At 32.2% G+C, this 20,558-nt stretch overlaps 2 protein-coding genes across 5 annotated transcripts; both read right to left on the bottom strand.

Annotated features, from left to right (window-relative positions):
* Nucleotides 1-382: 382 nt before the first annotated feature.
* LOC105317233 (sodium-dependent multivitamin transporter) lies at nt 383-7,627 on the bottom strand. 3 transcript variants are annotated; one of them, XM_011413817.4, is made up of 17 exons: nt 7,508-7,626; nt 6,764-7,101; nt 6,529-6,597; nt 6,294-6,345; nt 6,136-6,203; nt 5,594-5,674; nt 5,382-5,455; nt 4,830-4,967; nt 4,577-4,712; nt 4,244-4,332; nt 2,639-2,751; nt 2,318-2,388; nt 2,151-2,237; nt 1,826-2,046; nt 1,454-1,554; nt 926-1,050; nt 383-836 (listed from the first exon to the last, which is right to left on the bottom strand). In XM_011413817.4, coding segments are annotated over exons 1-17 (2,031 nt in total). In that variant the 5' UTR covers nt 7,509-7,626; the 3' UTR covers nt 383-569. The 3 variants fall into 3 exon arrangements, with proteins under 3 accessions (XP_011412119.3, XP_065924113.1, XP_019918317.3); XM_020062758.3 differs by having other exon boundaries at nt 658-836; nt 948-1,050; nt 7,508-7,627; XM_066068041.1 differs by lacking the exon at nt 7,508-7,626 and having other exon boundaries at nt 6,529-6,590; nt 6,764-6,901.
* Nucleotides 7,628-10,591: 2,964 nt separating this feature from the next.
* On the bottom strand, nt 10,592-19,941 carry LOC105317234 (sodium-coupled monocarboxylate transporter 1). Of its 2 annotated transcripts, XM_020062760.3 has the most exons (18): nt 19,832-19,941; nt 16,992-17,017; nt 16,147-16,484; nt 15,859-15,927; nt 15,628-15,679; nt 15,458-15,525; nt 14,888-14,968; nt 14,479-14,552; nt 14,238-14,375; nt 13,762-13,897; nt 13,380-13,468; nt 12,962-13,074; nt 12,708-12,778; nt 12,471-12,557; nt 12,158-12,381; nt 11,733-11,833; nt 11,242-11,366; nt 10,592-11,157 (listed from the first exon to the last, which is right to left on the bottom strand). In XM_020062760.3, coding segments are annotated over exons 2-18 (2,055 nt in total). In that variant the 5' UTR covers nt 16,993-17,017; nt 19,832-19,941; the 3' UTR covers nt 10,592-10,869. The 2 variants fall into 2 exon arrangements, with proteins under 2 accessions (XP_019918319.2, XP_065924112.1); XM_066068040.1 differs by lacking the exon at nt 19,832-19,941 and having other exon boundaries at nt 16,992-17,144.
* Nucleotides 19,942-20,558: the final 617 nt, after the last annotated feature.

Here is a 20,558-nt window from a genome sequence, read left to right as displayed (position 1 = left end):
AATGTGTCTTTAGATGTAGCTCCGAAAGACCTTGTAACTCTGAATCCTAATACTAACGGGTTTTAATTGTATACAAGCTGGTTATTCACCTTATAAGACACTTTAATAGAATTCTTTAATATGAGATTAAGTCAAATGTTGCATCGGTACGGATCTGTTAATCTATTGGTAGACAGGCAGTCGTTACAAACAAAGCAAGATTTATATAATTTGTCAACAAGGTGCGTGGTTACCCCCCGCAGGTCTGAAATGACCTAAGGCTATTTACGTATCATTATCAAGGCTATAATACGTATCATTATACAAAAAGGTATTTATTTAATCTTTGTATAAGAATTAATACCAAACAGACGTCAAACAGACAACAAAACGTCATTCATATTTTAACACATCGTGTATTAATTTACTAAATATTGTCTTTATTATATGAGGAATATATACAAATTTCATTAAATCCGCATTTTTTGTCCTAAATGTTGTATGTTGGTCTATGTTAAATTGCCGTCTACAGTCTCGTTTTATTAGAAAACCATCGTGTATTTTGTAGCTTCCTAATTATATATGTGTTGTCAAAGAGTGCCTGCTCTATCTGTTGTTTCTTGCTCCTCATGCATACTTTCAACACCCTGCAGTAAAGGAGCAGAACTTGGAGAAACATTGTTTCCATCATTCTGAGACCTTAGTAATAGGTCCTCCGGCTCATCTACAATGAATTCACCAACGCTGTTTATTCCTTTATGATTTTCTTCCGAACTCACTACGATTGACACGTTTGCGAAATTTCGAATCTTTCCTTGTTTTAAATCAATTTCAGAGAATTCCTTCTCCTTGTAGACCTAAATATAAATTAAAATGAATAGTAACAAATCAGGCCTAAAGATTAAAAGCAGAAGAATTTTATAAGCAAACATTTTTCAAAACTTGCCATCATTCTGTCGTAATTATACCCGAATCGAAGTGGTTTTCTGAACCACTCTGGAAGAAAGAACAAGAATTCATCTGACAATGAGATCAGATATCGGGGGTCCGACTCCTCGGGCTTCGTGCGACCTATGATGAAGTAAAAGTGTGGTGAAATATTTTCGAAGGGAAATTAAACTTTTACAATAAACGTGGGTATGTTTGCATGCACCAAACTTTTGAGAATTTTTAACGACTTGGGTTTTTCATTAATTATTATGTTGCCGTCACTGCGCAAAAAAACTTGAAAAAAGATGCATTATACCCAATGAAGGGCACATTTTGTGATATAAATAACACGCACTCACATATGCTCTGTTAAATATAAATTGCAAAATTTTCCCCATAATAATATCCACGCTTAAGAAGTTTTCGATGAAGTATTGAACTTAACATAGAAATTGTTTTACTTTTTCCAATTTACCTTTACCACCCCCCCCCCCCTCTTATGGGATAAATTTATTCACTACATAACAAATAAATCCAGACATACCAGTGAGGAAACTAGCAATGGTTCCTGTGATGACACTGTTTAAGAACCCTATAACACCTAGAAGAGTGTACGATATGGAGTACAGCTGGTCAAGACCCTGTCTGTCATAATAAACAATGAACATTGTCATTATATTTATGGTGGTAAAATTAGGGTAATTCTAAGTAAAAGAGAATTGTTTAGTGTGGTTTTATTACAATATTGCCAATAAATGGTGTAAAAGTGTCAAGTCGCTGTTTACAAAAATTTATTAGAGGTTGAAAAAAAACCTACTTTGTTTCTTTATATCAATCATCAAAGTGATTTTATAACTTCTTGGTAATACCATGTAGGAAATTAAACTAATGAATAAATTAATCAAAGTGTACGTACGGTTCCATGTGTTTAACAAAAACAGAAGGATCTGTTGTAACATTAGCTGAAAACATGGAAGTTGTCATCCATTCACTAGAGTTGACCACAGAGGACTGAAAACACATGTCTGTCGAGGCAGGCGGAAGGGGCGGGGTCTTTTTTATTCCTTTAGATACGGTCATTCCAGCAGCTATCCAACCAACTATTGCCATTCCACTAACACAACTAAAGATGGCTCCCTGAATTAGTTTGATAGAAACAAAGCATATATTTAAATCTTTATAATACTATTTTGTAAAAAAAAAATTCGATATTTATATTTTCTTTATATCATCTTTGGTACCTTAGAGTTAACCCAGGGACAAAAACATCCCAGGAAATAAAGTCCTAACAAAGGACCTCCGATTGCATAATTTATTGTCCCAGTTATCTGAAATATAAATAGAAAATTATTTCTTAATTTATCGAATTTAGACATTTGTTTTGTGATATAATTTCCATAAGTACTACCTGAATAAGAGTGCCTCCAAATGTGGACACAAGAAAGGCAACCGCTACTGCAATACACCCAAAGACCACAACTGAAAATAACAAATTCACCTATTTCTGATGATAAAAAATATTAAGCAGGTATTTTTAAAGGTTAAAATAACAATTATCAAGTCTTTGGTTTGTATATGCATAAGATTACTCAAAAGTTTGTGAAGTGAAATATAAAATAATTTTTTTAAAGAACCTATCATCTTATTTTTGCTCTTACTTAGCATACATATGTAAATACATGTACCATGTTTTCAGCATGTTTGTTATAAGAACGTATTAAAAACTTACCGGTAAGCTTAGCAATCAGGGTGGCCCTGAATTCTGACATGGGTTTAGTGTGTGGTCTTACAAAGTCCTGCCACATTTGAGCCGAAATACTGCTCAATCCGGAGGAGAGCGTGCTGCAAATTGTTATTGTTGTATTGTTTATTACCGTTTAACCAAGTTTATTTTGAACTATTTTACCGTTTAGTTAAAAAATGGTGTCACACCTCACTGATCCAAATCCCCTTCCCGCCCAACACCACTCAAAACAAGAAACCCATTGGCAACATCGCTTATCTGAACAATACTAGGCATAATGATGCTCAAATTTTAGTCAATCTATGTCTTATAACATTTAAATTTACAAGAATAATTTAAATTTTTCCTAATAAAAAAATTGCCCCTACCCACATATTCACCCCATCCTACTGCCAGGGATCATAATTTGAAAATACTTGAATAAACTCTACCTTAGAATGCTTTTACACAAGTTACAGCCTTTTTGACCGATTGTGTTTTGAGAAGAAGATTTTTTAAAGATTTTTTCTTTACATTCCTATGTAAAATTTGACCCCCAATTGTGGCCCCACCCTATCCCCGGGGATCATGAATTGAACAGACTTGAATCCACCCTATCTTAGGATGCTTTCATGCAGGTTACAGCCTTTCTCGCCAATTGGCTTTTGAGAAAAAGATTTTAAAGCTTTTTCTCTATGTTTCTATGTAAAAATTTGACATCTAATTGTGGTCCCATCCTACTCCTGATGATCTTGATTTGAACAAACTCGAATCTATCTTAGCTGATAATGTTTCCACCCAAGTTGCAGCTTTTCTGGCCGACTTGGTTTTGAGATTATTTTTGGAAGATACCAACAGGTTTTCAATAATTTTTAATTCTATATCCTTGAAAGAGGACTAGCCCTTCAATTTAACACTTTTGAATTTCTTTCATCTAAGGGTGATTTGTGCTTCGTTAGGTTCAAACCAGTCTAGTGGTGTTGGAGAAGAAGTCAAAATATAAAAATGTTTACAGATAGACGATCAGACAGACGGATGTCAGACAAAAAGTGATCAGAAAAGCTCACTTGAGCTTTCAGCTCAGGGGAGCTAAAATTTAACTGCGGTTTATACTGTTAGGTATGTCACCCAAGATCAATAATTACAGTCACACTGTCTGTGTTAGTCAGCTTAGTCTGCATGCCAATCTTTCTGTCTGTCCGTCCGTCTCTTTAGTCTGAAAATTTGGACAGTTTTTGTTTTAACTTTAGAATTAATCAAGTTTCAATATTGCCAAGCATATCCAAGTATTTATACAATTTCAAGGATACACATGTGAAAACAATATTGTTTTTTGTTTGTCCGTGATAGCAAATAAATTACAAAATAATGGAGATCGCTAGATATGTTTCATCGGATTCGCATTTGTTCTTGAACTGAATGACAAGGCAATAGATTGACTATATCAAACTTATGAATTTCATACAACAGCCTTTCTCCTTCCTCAACATTTCGTATAATTACTTATAAGCAGAACAGGAAATATCCTTCTCTTAATATCAAATTTTCGCGACGTTCGATGATATTTGCTTTATAACAAAGGTAATGAAACAACTTATGTATTATATGTACCTTAGAGAAGCACTGAAAAGTGAAGCAATAAAAAGCCCAGGCATACCAGGGATGTCCTCAAACATGCTCATTATCATGGCCGGAATAATCTGCAACGAGACCAACGTTGGTTTATACATTATAATCCTGCCTTCATTCGTCAGCTACCAATAGAATTGATAGAATCAGTATAGATGGTAAGATGAAGAAACAAATCTATCATACATGTTCATTTATTTTATTGACTACAATTACTATGTATAAAGTAAATATTGAACTAACAGTGTAATAAAAATTAAATAAAAAGAGGTTACGCTTGTAAAGATACTATTTTGAACAAATCCAATGTCAAACCTGGTTAGAGTTTCTGATTCCTTTGGATTCCAATGGGTCACAACGAATGGTATGGTAATAAGAGTAAGCAATTATCCCTTCAACAACCCCCATGAAAATGGTGATAACAAAACCTGGTGCGCTCAGGTACATTACTCTGGTAATAACGTTTTAAATGTGAACAAAAACATTTATCAAGCGATTTATAATGTATTTGAATATTGCTTCTAATAAAAGTACTATGTACAAATCTCAATATAATATGAAATGCTACTTTTTAGCGGCCGAAACGGTTGGTGTTGAGGAAATTCTTTGAACAGATGATTGGTTAAAACTAAAAAGTAGCCCCCTTATCAAGCTGCTTCCAAAGAGATTCCAGAAGGTGTGACGAGTTCTGGGGTCAAATTCAAAACTTGAAATCAGAAAATAAATAAGTATAAAGGATAATACCAGCCAATTTTCATACATTATAAATTGATATAAGTAGAAGTGAATTTTAATACAAACATGTTCTACAGTTTGCATTGATGAGTAAATTTTTGTTATGGAACAGTAGCTAGTGTTCAGTAAGAAAAAAAGTTTCGGAGTTTAAAATATAGATTGTTTAGCTTTATGTTAACCACACTTTTGGACACACTTTTAAAGAATGAAATTTAAATGAAAAGAAAAACTTTCAACTACGATTTCCTAAGTGAGTGCTATGTCAATAAATAGATTCTATTTAAAGTTCTGATATAGTGTTTTTGTTTGCCATGTAAAAGGTACCAAAAAGTCAATTACAATTATCGCCTTGCATTGGAGGAGTCAATAAACATATTATGCTTACTTAAACCAATTAAGTCGTCCATTTTCGTTTGCAATGTTCCAGGTTTTGCTGATGCCACCAACATGAATTGTACCCTGATAGATAAAACAAGGAATTGATAAAATAGTTTCCAATGAGGTTTTAATGAACATTTTACCAATTTGCTGTATTTTTTTAACAAATTTATAGCTATACACATCTCTAATGTATGTGCAATCAATAGGAACAATGACCTTTATGATCACCGCAAAAATCCCAGTAAACATGACGGCAAACTGAAAAACATCTGTCCAGATAACAGCTTTGAGTCCTCCCTGAAAAAAGCAAGTGAACGTAAGCATAAATTTAGCCTCAATTGAACAGTGAAAGCATGGTCCTATATAAACGTTTAGTACACCAACAAAAAATTCAGCTCATCTCTATACGTTTACTTAATGTAGGACAAGTCATATAAGAATTGTTCTTAATATTTTTTTTTCTGCCATTTCAACAGTATTGCAGCAATTTAAAGTTTTTCATTTTTGTATTAAAACAGAATACAAGTGAAGATCAAGGTATTTTGAAGTTGATTTTTTTTTAATTGTGGATGTTCAGGTAGGTCCACAGATTTACAGATCCTAACCCACCTTCCCATCCTTTCTTAGCCTCAATTAATTCCATGCATTACATATATGATTTCAAAGTGTGGTAATCAACAGAAATTTGATTGCTTATGTACAAGACTTTCTTGTTACTGAAAAATCTTATCCGTGGAACAAAAGACAAAATATCTCACTATCGATGTATATATGACGGAGGCAACTGCAACTATTAGTATGGAATACGGCATCGGAAAACCCGTCACTGAAAAGAAAAAGAAGTTAATGACAATATAAAATAATAAATATGCTTCGTTAGTATAGAAATTTGTGTGATTATGTGTTGAAACATTACCTGCTTCCAAAGCCAAGGCTGGTCCAAATAAAACTATTCCCATATACATGACCTAAACATAAACGCAACAATATTGCTCATAATAATTCCTCAAAACATTTTCAATATAATCTTTATTTCAATTTATTTTAGAAATTAAATGTCGTTGCATAATGAATAAGCATTTTAATGAATAAGATTTTGATATACAGAAAAGTAAAATCTAAAAAAAAAAATGATAATAAAAACCACTCACGTAGTCTAACATCCCTATAGATGTAGCTAGCAGTCGAAGAGCATGGGATTTAAAGCGAAGCTCTAAATACTTGAAGAAAAAATTGTAAGAACAAGTACTATAAGGTTTAAACTTTAAAAACAAATTTACACAATCACAATCTTTAAAACTCTTGCCAGTACGGTCATTATAACAGTATTTAAAAAATCTTTAAAAAAATATTCTTATTTACACAGTACATGTTTTACAAATTCACCTCATTTGCACTAGTTATCCTCAAAGGATGCAGCAATGGTACCATGAAATGTACTGAGAACACATTTGCACAGAAAAACCCTATATCCGCCCAAAACCATTGAATCCCGTTTTGATAGATTTCTGCTGGTGTTCCTAACATCATTATGCTGGACTCGAAAGATACTACAAGTGATATAGCCACGGGTAAGAAAGACATTTTTCGATTCCCAACGAGGAATTCTGAAGTGGTTTTCTGGCGTCCTCCGGAGAGAGCATAGTAGATTCCAATGGCAAGGGAGACAATTATGGTTAGGACGAAGACAATGTAGTCAGCTACTCCGAAATTCTGTACCTTCACTAGAAACAGATTGTAAGGATAAACAATAAAATTTAAATTCTAAAACGCAATGAAAACTAATACATGTACATTTTGAATATCATTTTGATAACTACAGATTTTTGTTCGCGTATTAATGATTTGTGGCAGTATAAGAGTAAACTATTCTATTTAAATAAGTTAAATTTAATGAAGGTTTTCTACTTAGAAATTTTTTAAAGATAAGATGTATTTATCTATAAACTTTTAAAGTTGGGTTATCTTTTATTTTTATATTGAACTCTTCTTCTAAAGGAGATCAAAACAGTACAGAAAGCGTCACAACCTTTAGCCATCTTAAATGTATAACGTGTTGGAACAAGCGGAAGTAATTTGACAACGATAAAGCAATTTTCCTGTTCATTTTGTAATTAAATATTAACTTACTTGTGGCTGTTCCATCAGTCAGTAATCCACTTAGGCAAACAAAAAAGAAACCCGTGTGCTTTTAAGCGTAAATGATTTGAGAGCATGATGATTTGCTTAACGAGAAAGATGACTTAGCATTTATAACACTGTTGAATAAATTGAAATGATAATGTCAAGTCGGAATAACCGAGTTTATCAATTTTACGCCTGCCACAAAATAATGTTCTTTCGTACTTCATCGTGTGAACCGTTTCAAGTTTTGCTCATCGATTATAATTTTTAACATAAAATCTTTCCATAACTGTATCAACAATCGCATATAAGAACTAGATTGCCGTGGTCATTTTTAAATCATATTCATTTCCTATGATCAAAATATTGCAAAATACAATATCAATGCTAAATGATGAAGTATGGTGAAAAATATAAAAATTATTAATATTTTTGGTCAGTTTGAATGGTAATTCATTGACCTTCAACCATCCTTTGCCTAACAGTGTGTTACTCGAGCTTTACTATTTTCACATTGCAATGCATGTGCATTTCGATATTTTCTAATGACTATTAAGTTTAATACCCCCCCCCCCCCCCCTCCCAGAAAAAAAAAATAAAATATAAAAACTAATTGTAACTTGACATGTCCACCCACAAAATAAGAACAAAGACTCATTGCCAATCCAAAATATAATGTGAATCAAAAAGTGTGTCTTTCATATGTTTTTATAATCAACAATCATGTACCGATTAAATAGAATGCTGACATTTATTTGCTTAAGGAGGTAAATTCGCGTCTGGGCCTCTGGATTCTTTTTAACCAATTGCTCAAAGCAGTATACCCCTTCAGGCATAAAGCATAATCATAAACATGTAATACAAATGGTCAATAGTTCTTGTTAACAAGTAATATGCACAGTTTCGAGTAAATGTAAATTAGTGGACATTTGTCTTAACTATAAAAACAATTCAAAGTGTATTTTAAACTGTTGTATGTATTTGTTGGTAGAGTTGCACACATATTCCACGAAAAAGTTCATTAAGGCATACGAACTGCTATTTTCATGTAGGATATTTTGTGTAGACTTTAACTTTAACTTTACTTTAACTTCGTTAATTACCAACATAATAAAAAATTTATTAATCATATACTTTTGTGGAACAAATATATGGAGTTGCTTTGACTGAAACAAGTTTATTCAAAAAGTGAAATGCATTCTCTAATGATTCATTGGGGATATAAAGATTGCAGAAGATACACACAACTCGCGTTAGCTGCAATGACCGCTACCTTCATAACCCGCATGAATCAGCAAAGAAAGCATTTTTTTGGTTTATGATCATATCTGTCTTTTAACAAATTGATTGTTAAAATAAGTAAAATTAACTCAATCATTGTCAATATACATCTAAATGTTAGCTTAAAGTTACAGCCAAATCGTCCTCAAAATGAATTTTAGTCGGAAATCAACATGATTATTTCGTGCGGTCAGTGATTTTTCTTAGGTTGCTGAAAGTTTCGACAAATCAATAAACGGAGCACGTAGTTTTCAGTCTTGTAAGTTTCTAAACTTCTATAACTAACAATCAAATGAATATTTGTAAGAAATAGAGGGATTCATACTTGGTGGATGTAAATATTGTAATCGTAAAGTGGTTATTACTTTTATTTACGCCAGTGAAACCATGAAGTACCCGTATAGTGGTCAGTGTAACGTCACAACACCAATGTAGGTAGCGGTTTATGTAACGTCTCGGCACCAATGTACTCAAATACCGGTTTATGTATCGTACCGTCACCAATGTAATCGTACAGCGGTAACTGTCACGTCACGGCATCAATGTAATCGTATAGTGGTTTATGTAACGTCATGGCACCAATGTAATCGTATAGTGGTTTATGGAACGTCACGGCACTCGTATATCGGTTATTGTAACGTCACGGCTATTGTAAACATTTTGACATCAATGTACTTTAATAATGTCTGTCTTCTCTAAAAATAAGCTTTCTTTGTCTAAGTTCAAGTTTCGGTAACAATAAAACCTCTCTAGAAATTTATAACTATTTAATGTTCAACCAATATTCACATTTGATCAACTATTGACAAGATTTACAATGAATTTATCGCAAGTTCTTGGTAAATTAAAACACTTTTGATCGGTGTAAATATTTAGTATAGTGCATTGAAATAGAGTACAAAAACGGTATTTTAAAATATACAGTAATATTTCCTTTATTACCATCCTTACCAAGTTTAAAACGTAAATGAAATGCCTTAATGTGAATCAACGTCCAAGTTACCCAAACCCAAGGGTAACCTATCGAGCGCGGCCTAAAATCCTATCATGTTTAATTTAATACAATAGAATCAAAAGAGAGAATCTAATGATGAACGGGACAATGAACGAAACAGTGAACGAGACAAGAGACTGGGGCGGGGACCTAACTATCAACCCGGGGAAGTGAGCTGACAAGAGACTGGGGCGAGGGCCCAACAATCTACCCGGGGAAGTGAGCTGAGTCTAACCTTAGAGAATGGTTCACGTCATCTGTCATGCTAATCCTTAATTTACATACACAGAGCTCTTAATTGGTTGTGTTTATCTTAACCAATCAGAACGATTAATTGTAATTATAACTCAAACTAGCGTTATTTCCAAAAATTATGAATAACACCAAAAGTTTTCGAATGTAAAATTAACAATTGCAACCAGTTGTGCATATTTGTCGTTTCATTTTGCTTACGCTAAGACGTGGCTATGCCATTAATATATAATCATATCACAATATATACCTGTGCACAATTTTTTCTTTATCTATTATTGTAAAGAAATCTTGATTATGATAAGAATTAGACTTTTCTTTTCATTTATCATAAAAAAAAAAAATTGAATTGCACACAGAATTATCAGAACTGGAACATTTTCTTAAACAGCATTCTCGTAAAATTTCCAGTATACAGATAATTTTGTTTTGATAATATAAATTCAATTTTCATTATTGATAAATGAAAGTTTATTTTCTATATAGAGATTGAAATCAACCCAATGAGCGCAAAAAATATTCACAGATTGTACTGGCTAAAAAAGAACACACTGGATAAACCGTTTATTCAGATTTTTATTTTCGGGTTTTCTCGATTTTGTGATACATAATGACAGCCAAAAAACAATAAATAATTCATTATGCCTTGTGTAAGCTATACCAAATTTGCTATCGACCTAAATTATTATGCTTTACATAGTATATAATATTTAAATATCAAACTACCCAATCGTACAGAATATGCATGTTTGTGCCAATGATATGAAATTTCAATTTCATCCATGAAAAGCAGAACTCTTAACTTCAATTTTTGCTAATATTCTTTTAAAATAAACATATATCATATACGTTCGTGTATTGCATTGGTCTGTAGCGATTCTTCTTCATCATTTTGAGCAATCGGTTCCCTTTCCTGATGGTCTATCCCAGATTCTAAGAGAGGGGTTTTGCTAGTTGGTTGCTCGCTCTCTTCAACAGACTCATCTGGAGCATCAATGATAATTTCACCAACCCCATTTACCTTCTCCAAATCATGCTTATCGGACTGAACTGTGATGGTAATGTTGGCAAAATTGTTTATCTTTCCTTGTTTCAGATCTTTTTCGTCGTATCCCTTTTCTTCATAGACCTGGAAAGTCAATATAAATGAAATATTTTGGTATTTATGATCTTAAAACATTTAAAAAAAAAAGATTCCAGTCAGTCCGCGCACCTTCATTCGGTCGTAGTTGTACCCGCATCTTATTGGCTTCCTGAACCACTCCGGCAGGAAGGGAAACAATTCATCCGTGAGCGAAATCAAATACCGTGGATCAGAGTCTTCTGGCTTCGTGCGCCCTATGATAAGATATTAGAGAGTGGGTATTTTGTTTAAAAATATAATCCTCCCACATCGAACGTGGATTTGTTCCAAAAGTCGAATGAAGTCAATTAAAGAAACTATGTAGTAAAATAAATTAACCTTTAGATCTACTTTTTGATTTGAATCAAAATATACTTGGTCATTAGGTATTTTAGTACCAAAAATATTCAAATATTTTGACCTTCAACAATTTCGTTAATCTTGATACAGAGCTTTACATTTCAAAGAGAATATTTTATCCTATAAATGGTCACAACTATTCAGTCTAACATTATGATCAATATCTACACTGGTCTTTATATAACTAGAAATGTGCAAAATGATAATAAAAGATTAGAGACCTGTTATGAAGCTAACAATGGTACCACTGACGATGCTGTTGACCAGACCAATGACGCCAAGAAGCAGGTATGAAATCGAGTACAGCTGATCAAGACCTTCTCTGAAATATTTAAACCAGAAGTATAACTAGATTAATGCGCTTACCTACAAAACCAATGTTTTACGTAAAGACTTCAGATGTGTATTTTACCTATTATCAAATATTTTCTTGTTGCATTTCATAAAACCTTTTTCTTTTATCGATTGGTTATCAAAACAACCGTTGAAACATTTGAAAAAAAATTCAATTCAGAAACAGATAAGAATTATAATTCGACATTTATCCATGTGCAATGAATACGCTGTATACTCTTTGATTACGAATGACTATTTCGTTTGAATACATAAAAACGAGATAAAAGAAATCTTTATTAAAAAAACATACGGTTCCACTGGCTCAGCAAATACAGAAGGATCTGATGTAACATTAGCTGAAAACATCGAGGTTGTTGTCATCCAGTCGCTAGAGTTTATCATGGAGGACTGAAAACACATGTCTGTCGGGGCAGGCGGAAGGGGCGGGGTCCTTTTGATTCCCTTGGACACTGACATTCCAGTAGCTATCCACCCAACGATTGCTACTCCACTGACGACGCTAAAAATGGCTCCCTTAAACAGACCAGATAATTATTTTAGTCATACTTCGTTTTTATAATAATAACTTTTTTATCATGAACATTTCTATGGATTTTGATTACTTTTGAATTGACCCATGGACAAAAACATCCAAGAAGATAGAGTCCTGATAGCGGGCTTCCTATCGTGGATAACACAGTTCCGGTGATCTAGAAAAAATAACATACATGACTTCTTAAAGTAAACTTTCGTAAGTGTTCCTCTGTTGGAAGATAAACGTTAATTTAATTAAATCAATGTGTATTTGAGTTGAACACTTAATGATGTTAAAAAAAATATTATCATATCATATTATTCACCTGAACTAGTGTTCCACCAATTGTTGAAACCATAAAAGCAACTGCAATTGTTAAGCATCCTAGGCACACAACTAGAAAATAAGAAAAATGGTTAACAAGACAAAAATGTAATTTAAATCTAATGTATCAAACAGCATAAAAAACAAGGTATAAAATGATATAAACAAAAGAAAGTTACGTTTAATACATTTGTAAAATTCGCGTTAATTAAAATTTCATGTGAAAGTAAATAGTTTGAATGTGTTTCCATTTACCAGACATTTTTGCTATGACTGTTGCCTTAAACTCTGACATTGGTTTAGTGTGTGGCCTTACGAAGTCTTGCCACACAAGTGCCGACATACTGCTCAACCCAGATGACAATGTACTAAAATGGATGCAAAACTGGAGGATCAAAACGCAAACTATATATTTTGGCTTAAATGTTACTATTTATCTACATATTATTAAATAAAGTGATTATACACTTTTAAAATTCTGAGCTCAAACAAATTAAACAAACCTTTTAGACAGACTCTTAATTGAAAAGAGTTATCAAATGTACTAACATTTGCATTTTTTATTTTAATCATAGTTTACATGTATATGGTAATTTTCAGAAGAACAGTGTATTTTTAAAGAATATAAAACATTTAAGCATTTAAGTTTTTTTTCATTTATGTCCATGCTTACCTGAGAGAAGCACTGAACAACGAGGCAATGAAGAGACCAGGCATACCAGGAGTATTTCCAAACATACTCATGACCATAGCCGGGACGATCTGCAATTCAAAGAATCAGCACCAAACATGTTTCATTATTTCAATTTTTTTAGTGCAGAAAATACAATCAAATAAAATAAAAAAAATATAAGCTGCTCAAAATTTTTTTTACCATAGTAGAAGCTTGTGTAAAAGTGTAAAAAAATAATTTTAATTGAGAGTATGTAATTTTGGTGGCGGTTTAACCTTGAATTAATTAAAAAGTTTCCAACATTGGTTTAGACCAAACACAATATGCTATAGAATGCGAAACTATAAAAGAAAATGGAATATTGATTTTAAGATCACCCCACCTGATTAGAATTCCGGATTGTTTTGGATGCAAGAGGGTCACAACGGATTACATGGTAGTAAGAATATGCAATGACTCCTTCGATTACAGCTAAGAATATGGTCACAAGAAATCCTGGGGTTGTAAAATACAGAACTCTGAAATTATAGGCAATGAAATTAATCAAAATAAAACGTGATTCTTATCTACCAAAAAGTTTAATTGACACCTAAGCTTTTAAACAAATACAATATGATATTGACAAAGATTCTTTTAGTCTAAGGGAATTCTTTCATAAGTCGACCAAGCAGGGTAGCACGCCGGGCAGTTACAGTATTAATGATAGATTCTGAACAACTTTTAATGCATTCTTTTCTAAACAAAGTTGAGGCAAATCATAGTTGCAAATGTGTTTCATGTTCAGTTGAACACAAATATTTTCACTTCAAGTATTTTAAAACATACTTTAACAATCAAATATTATTAATTTTACTCTACTTCTTTGCATCATTCAATGTTGGGGTTGAGGAGATTCTTTGTACAGAGGATTGATTGAAAACCAGAAATATTCCTCGGACCAAGCTTCCAAAGAACAGGCTCCAAAATGTGTGGCGGGTCCTGGGGTCTAAATCAAAGCTATATCGAAAAACAATTTAATTGCAGTAGGAAAAAGAGCATGAAAAGATATTTTCTGTATTTGATATATCGTTCTATAGTAAATCAATCTTGATGTTCTTACTTGAACCAGTTCAGTCGTCCATTTTCGTTAGCAATTTTCCACGTATTTGCTACACCACCAATTTCTATTGTTCCCTTTCATAGAGAACAACAAAACCATTATACATCGTTTGTTGATATTTTGACGAAAAAAACTCTTGAGTCTCATATCATGAAAAGAGGTCGTAAAAACGTCGAGTAACATTTTTACAAATAATTAGATCATCTTAACAGGTCTAGAACATTTAAAAATTAAATAATGCTATACAAAACCTCTTGTGCAACTAAATCACACTCGTGATCATTGTTAAAAAAAACCCATACGAAATATCTGTTAAAATTCGTAAACAGAATTGATGCATGCTTTATAGAATAAAAGAATCATTTTTATGTTGTATATTATCTTGGAAGGTTCAAAGAATAACACTTACCTTTATGATAAAAGCTAAAATTCCGGAAAACATTACCACAAACTGAAACACATCGGTCCAGATGACGGCTTTGATTCCTCCCTGAGAAGGAGCAAAGTTTTAATTAAAAGATACAAACATTTTCACACCTTCAAACTATACAGGTTATTATGTATGTAGGTATTTATCTCAAATACATCAAGTTTGAATATAGAAAAAAAGATAGAAACACCACAATACTGGAAATTGTTCTCAAAATGTATCTTGAATTCCATAAAAGTCAAAGGGACATGGTCACGATTTTCGTTAAGTTCTATTTTTCTGTTTTTGTTATTTACAATGCTTTAGGAGTGCATTTCTCATAATAAAATGAAATTTGAGAGACAATCGTAGTTATAAGCAAGATACAGAGCTAGTCATTTTTTGACACGTAAACAAGGCTCGTGCCGTTTTTTGTTTACATGGGTTCAATCTGTGATAAAAGCAAAAATTATACATGTATATTAGATTTTTCTAACTCAATAAAATTCCTTGAATGCGATGAATTTTTACATGGTTCAATTAAGGCTGTTAATTCAAAAGTGTTCTTACAATGGAAGTGTAGATGACAGCAGCAAATGCGACAATCAAAATGGAATAATAAATTGGGAAGTTTGTCACTGAAAAAAGATGAGAAATGTCGACATCAGAAAGTCACATGGTAAGGAAACAAAATACAAATGTAATGTTTTAATTGCTCCCAGAAACCGACATTCAAATACCTGCTTCTAGAGCCAGAGCCGGACCATACAGTACAATTCCCATGTATAATACCTGAAGCAAGAAAGGTTATACTGTGTAAGATTAATTAGTTTGTAATGCAATAAAACATGTGCCTATGGTAACGTCAGATATGTCAAATGTTTGAATTTTAAAAAGTTGAAAAAATAAAGAAAAACGTATAGCTGCGAAATGATTGACATATGCGTATTTCAAATTGGACAGTTACTCACATAATTAATCATTCCTAGAGAAGTCCCTAACAGCCGGACAGCGTGAGACTTGAACCGTAGTTCTAGGTACTGGGAATTAAAGAATAAGGAAATTGTATATATAGTATTATTTTATTAAGAGTAACGGAAAATTCAAACAGCATACCATATTCACCGCATGCATGAATTTCTGTCTACAGGTTTATTTCAAATGGCAATTACATCCCATTTTTGTAACTTTGTGATATGCAACATCATTGATGTTTTACAAAAAGTATTCTTAGAAGGTGCTCATAAATGACTATTTACCTCGTTTGCACTTGTCAACTTCAAAGGATGGAGGAGAGGAACCATGACCTTAACCGCTAACAGGTTAGCAATGAAAAAACCGACGTTTGACCAAATCCACTGGATCCCGTATCGGTAGATTTCAGCTGGAGTTCCTAACATCATGATGCTCGACTCAAAAGACACCAATAACGAAATAGCCACCGGTAAAACGGCCATTTTTCGGTTACCGACGAGGTATTCCGAAGTTGTTTTCTGGCGTCCTCCGGAGAGAGCATAGTAGATTCCAATGCCGAGTGACACCGTGATCGTGAGAACAAAGACGACGTAATCAACGGCTCCAAAGTCGTGGACCTGCACTAAACACAAATACAACGATATATCTAACCATTCAATTACGGTTTATTTGTATTCCTCCGATAGGCTAAAACACATATTATCGATATTACTAATTATCAATTGCAGTCGATTGATAATATTAAAATGTATAATTAATTTTTCAATCATCGAATTTTCAATACATTTCTAAATAAAAATTTTAACATGAATATAAATATCATTTCAGTAGATTTGTAATTATTTTTTTAGATTTACTTGGTTACAATTTGCAATACAGCGTCTAAAGCACCAGTAGAAACACCGCTCGGTAAAGATTTATGGATAAAAATATACTTTTTGATTCTCAAATCTTTAATAATGCTTAATTTGGCTTATAATTGATCGGTAATTACGTTAACAATTTATGCAATGATTTTGGTTAAGGTTCTAATGAAATGAAATTTTTAACAAAAGTTCAATTTAATCAACAGTTGTTGAGAAACTAAAAGATTGGGGTTTTGTGATGAATAATTTTTATGAATACTTACTTGTTTCTTTATGGTTCTCCTTCGGTCTGTAAGTTAGACAAGATGTGCATTAATATCTAGTACATGAATCCCGTTTTCCGTAAAGCCATGGTCAGAAAATAGGACAAACTGACCCGTAATCTTTATCTGAATTAACTTTCTATTTAAAAGTAGGCATTCATTTTATCTCATCTGAATAACTTACCATTTCTGGTACTGACTGAGCATAACATGTGTGAAATTAAAATTCACTGACGAGTCTTGGCTTACGATTGCGTATTAATTTAAGGACAACTGAAGTCACTTATTAACCAAGATTTTCGTAAACACGTAGTTTTGTTCGTTTGTTCATACTGTAGTAATAGAATGCGCTTTTAACGGATGCCGTGAAATTGATTTTTTTCACATTTTTAAGGAAAAATACATGATACATGTCTCTGTAAAAAATAAGAATGTACTAAATTGAAGACGTAGACCGAATTTTCTTATATAGTTAGAGATATTTAAATATTATTTACACTAGACTTCGTTATAATTGTTCACAAAATAATGACTTATTTAGATGTTGAATTACGAATAGCCCACTCTGTTCGTGTGGTAACTTCGAAGTTACCTTTTCATTTTGTAAATCTAAACACTGTCAATACTCATGTTTTACTTTGGGGCGAAAATGCAATAAGTGACAATGAAAACAAACATTGATTTTCATTAGTTTATAGAATTATTTTAAAATACTGTAGGATTTAACTGATCTTAAAACTACTTGTACACCACTGTTAACATGTCAACTGCATGTATTTAATTTTACTTTATAGAAGAATTTCAATTGCGTTGACATTACAAGTAGCTATAGTTAAACATGTCAATACACGCTTCCTCATGATTTAATGTGTTTCATTTTTCCTGAGCATTGACCTCATTCTAATGAGGTCGGTCAGATTTGTTTTCAGTTGCTAGGCAGCTAATGATGTAAGTCAAGGGAAGTTGGTCACCAGGCGCTGACAAAATTTAAGCAACGCAAGCAATACATTTTATACGTAATTGTTCAATTTATTTCAATGAAATGTTACATTTATGCTTTTTATCTGTACTTTTTTATACTGCGTTTGGACTGTAGCATCCAGATATTTTAATTACATGTACGATAAAAAATAGTCCAAAAAAAAACCTCATACGCTTCTTCGCTCTGATTCATAATGGTTTATGTTTTAAAATGAAATAGTAAATTTCGCACTGTTAATCTCATACTGTAAATTCCTTATATTACGAGAGTACTCAATTCCACGATCCCGCTGGTTTGTATCAAATCGCGATAATATAAAATCACGAACGTTGAACTTTTCTCCTAATTCCTTATTGTTTTCAACTCTCAGTAAATAATGGCGAGATTTTAAAATCCGCGAAGGATGCTTCTCGCGATTTTACGCGGATATTATTCCTCGCGTTTAATTAGGAATTTACAGTACACATCGGATCACAATATTCTAAACAAAAGCTAATTGGAAAAAAAATTTGTTTTGGAATTAAAGAAACGTTTATTTTGCTGAACTCTATGACTGTCAAGTGAAAATGTGAGTTAAATATTTAATTAAGAACATTTATTGTGTAATGATAAGATCAGTGTGAAACAAATCTATTTATACAAGTCTTTTTACCAAAAAGTTTTTTTTTATTTTATATGATTATGAAATGGTGGAAATTAGGTTAATTTTATCAGTTATAAACAATTAGCAAACAAATATAGAATAAAAGAGACTAATAATTGGTAATCTTTATGTTCCATGAGGTAATTAAGAAATGGATCGTGTAGTTAGTTTGATTATATTAGGAAGAGATATACTTTTTTAAAAGTGGAGGAAAGACGAAATGATATGTTTTTTAATTGTCAAATAATATTCACACACGTAATATATATATATATATATATATATATATATATATATATATATATATATATATATATATATATATATATATCTTTTGAAAACCCCGGCGGCACTCGATTAAAACAGTAGCTAAACGATATTAAATCTAAGACAGTATCAACGTAACATAGTTTCTATCGGTTTCTACAAAAACGCTTCGTTTCGAAAAGCCATGGTAACACTTACATTGCTTGATCTCTTTGTTCACGTTAACGTGTTCGGGTGTATGAAATACCTGATTGCAGTGAAGCATGAAAAGTACTTTCGGCCTTATACGGGACTGTGTAGCGATGAGCAGAACAATAAGAATCGACAACTCATATGGCAATAGTCAGAGATATAAGGTAAAAATGCGTATTTATGAATTCATGTCAGCTTAAACAAGAGTTTAAAAGAACAAATAAGACAGGCGGCGCGGGAGAAAAAAGTAAGGTGATGATGAGTTATTGTGTGATATTTAGAAATGAAAATTTAATTTGATAGGTAATAAGGAAATCTGTCTAAATCTAGTATTAGAGCATTAAGTAAATATAAGTGTATTCGCTTTTTATCAATAAACTGACTGTATTGACAATTCAGTGGCGTTATTTTCAATGTATAAAATTGAACGTTATGTGTCATTGATAGTTATTGGCGAGAAATTACGTTAGTGTATCCGGATGAGGAGATAACAGTTATGCTACCGGCTCCAATCATAACTATGCTACATAACTAACTCTGTGATAATTAATTAAGACAATTATCAAATTGAAAATGAATACTTTTTTAAAAAGTTAAAACGAACTTATTTCTAATTATATAAAACAAATTCAGTTAACATTAACCAGCGTTAATAATGTAAATAAATTGGCTATTGTGCTGGAAATTGTGTATGTTCAAAATAAGCTATTTTTAAAATTTATAGTCAAATGCTGTAATGATAAAGGAGTACTATACCATATAGCTGTCTAAAAACAGGTGGAGCTCCTTCTTGTTTGGTTCCCAATTCAATACAGGAATTTAAGTTGTCTGGAGTAAATTGCTTATTGACCTTTTCAGATATGAAATTGATGGCTGTCATAAAGAAAAACATTAAAGAAACAGAAGTTCCTTTACTAGTTTAGTTTTGTTTATTTATTTATCATAAATGGATAATGGGCCAATGCATTTAACATGAGTTTTGTAATAATGAAAGAAATGGAATCTTGTTTCAAAATCAAAAATGTAATTCAATAGCAAAGAGTGAATAGCAAAGTGATACACTGGGTAGATACATATATTACTATTGTCGAGGGTATTTTCAAGAAGAATTTCACATTTGTTACTTAATCTGTGAGCAACACAACACATTTATCACAAGACGTCAATAACTTTAGGCATGAAAAAATTCTTAAAGTTATACAAACAAGCATTTTATTTTAGAACAGATTTTTATCAATTCATCAGAAAAATATATAAAATATTTAATGCTCCACACATTTCAGCTGAACTATTTTGTTACTTTTACTTTTACATGGACAATGTAGTAGGATAAAAACATAAAAAGATTTTCTAATTTTTCTTAAGATATTATTAGGTGAACATTGAAGCAATTTAGAACAGAATGATTTCAAAGTCATATCATATAATGTGAATTGTAGTTCTAACTAAGGCCTTAAACACATATCTATAAAACTACATCAAA

The sequence above is a fragment of the Magallana gigas genome, chromosome 8 (genome assembly GCF_963853765.1).
Source record: "Magallana gigas chromosome 8, xbMagGiga1.1, whole genome shotgun sequence".
Lineage (NCBI taxonomy): Eukaryota > Metazoa > Mollusca > Bivalvia > Ostreida > Ostreidae > Magallana > Magallana gigas.
Note: the sequence above shows the minus strand (reverse complement) of the source record. Positions and strands in the feature narration are given on the sequence as shown.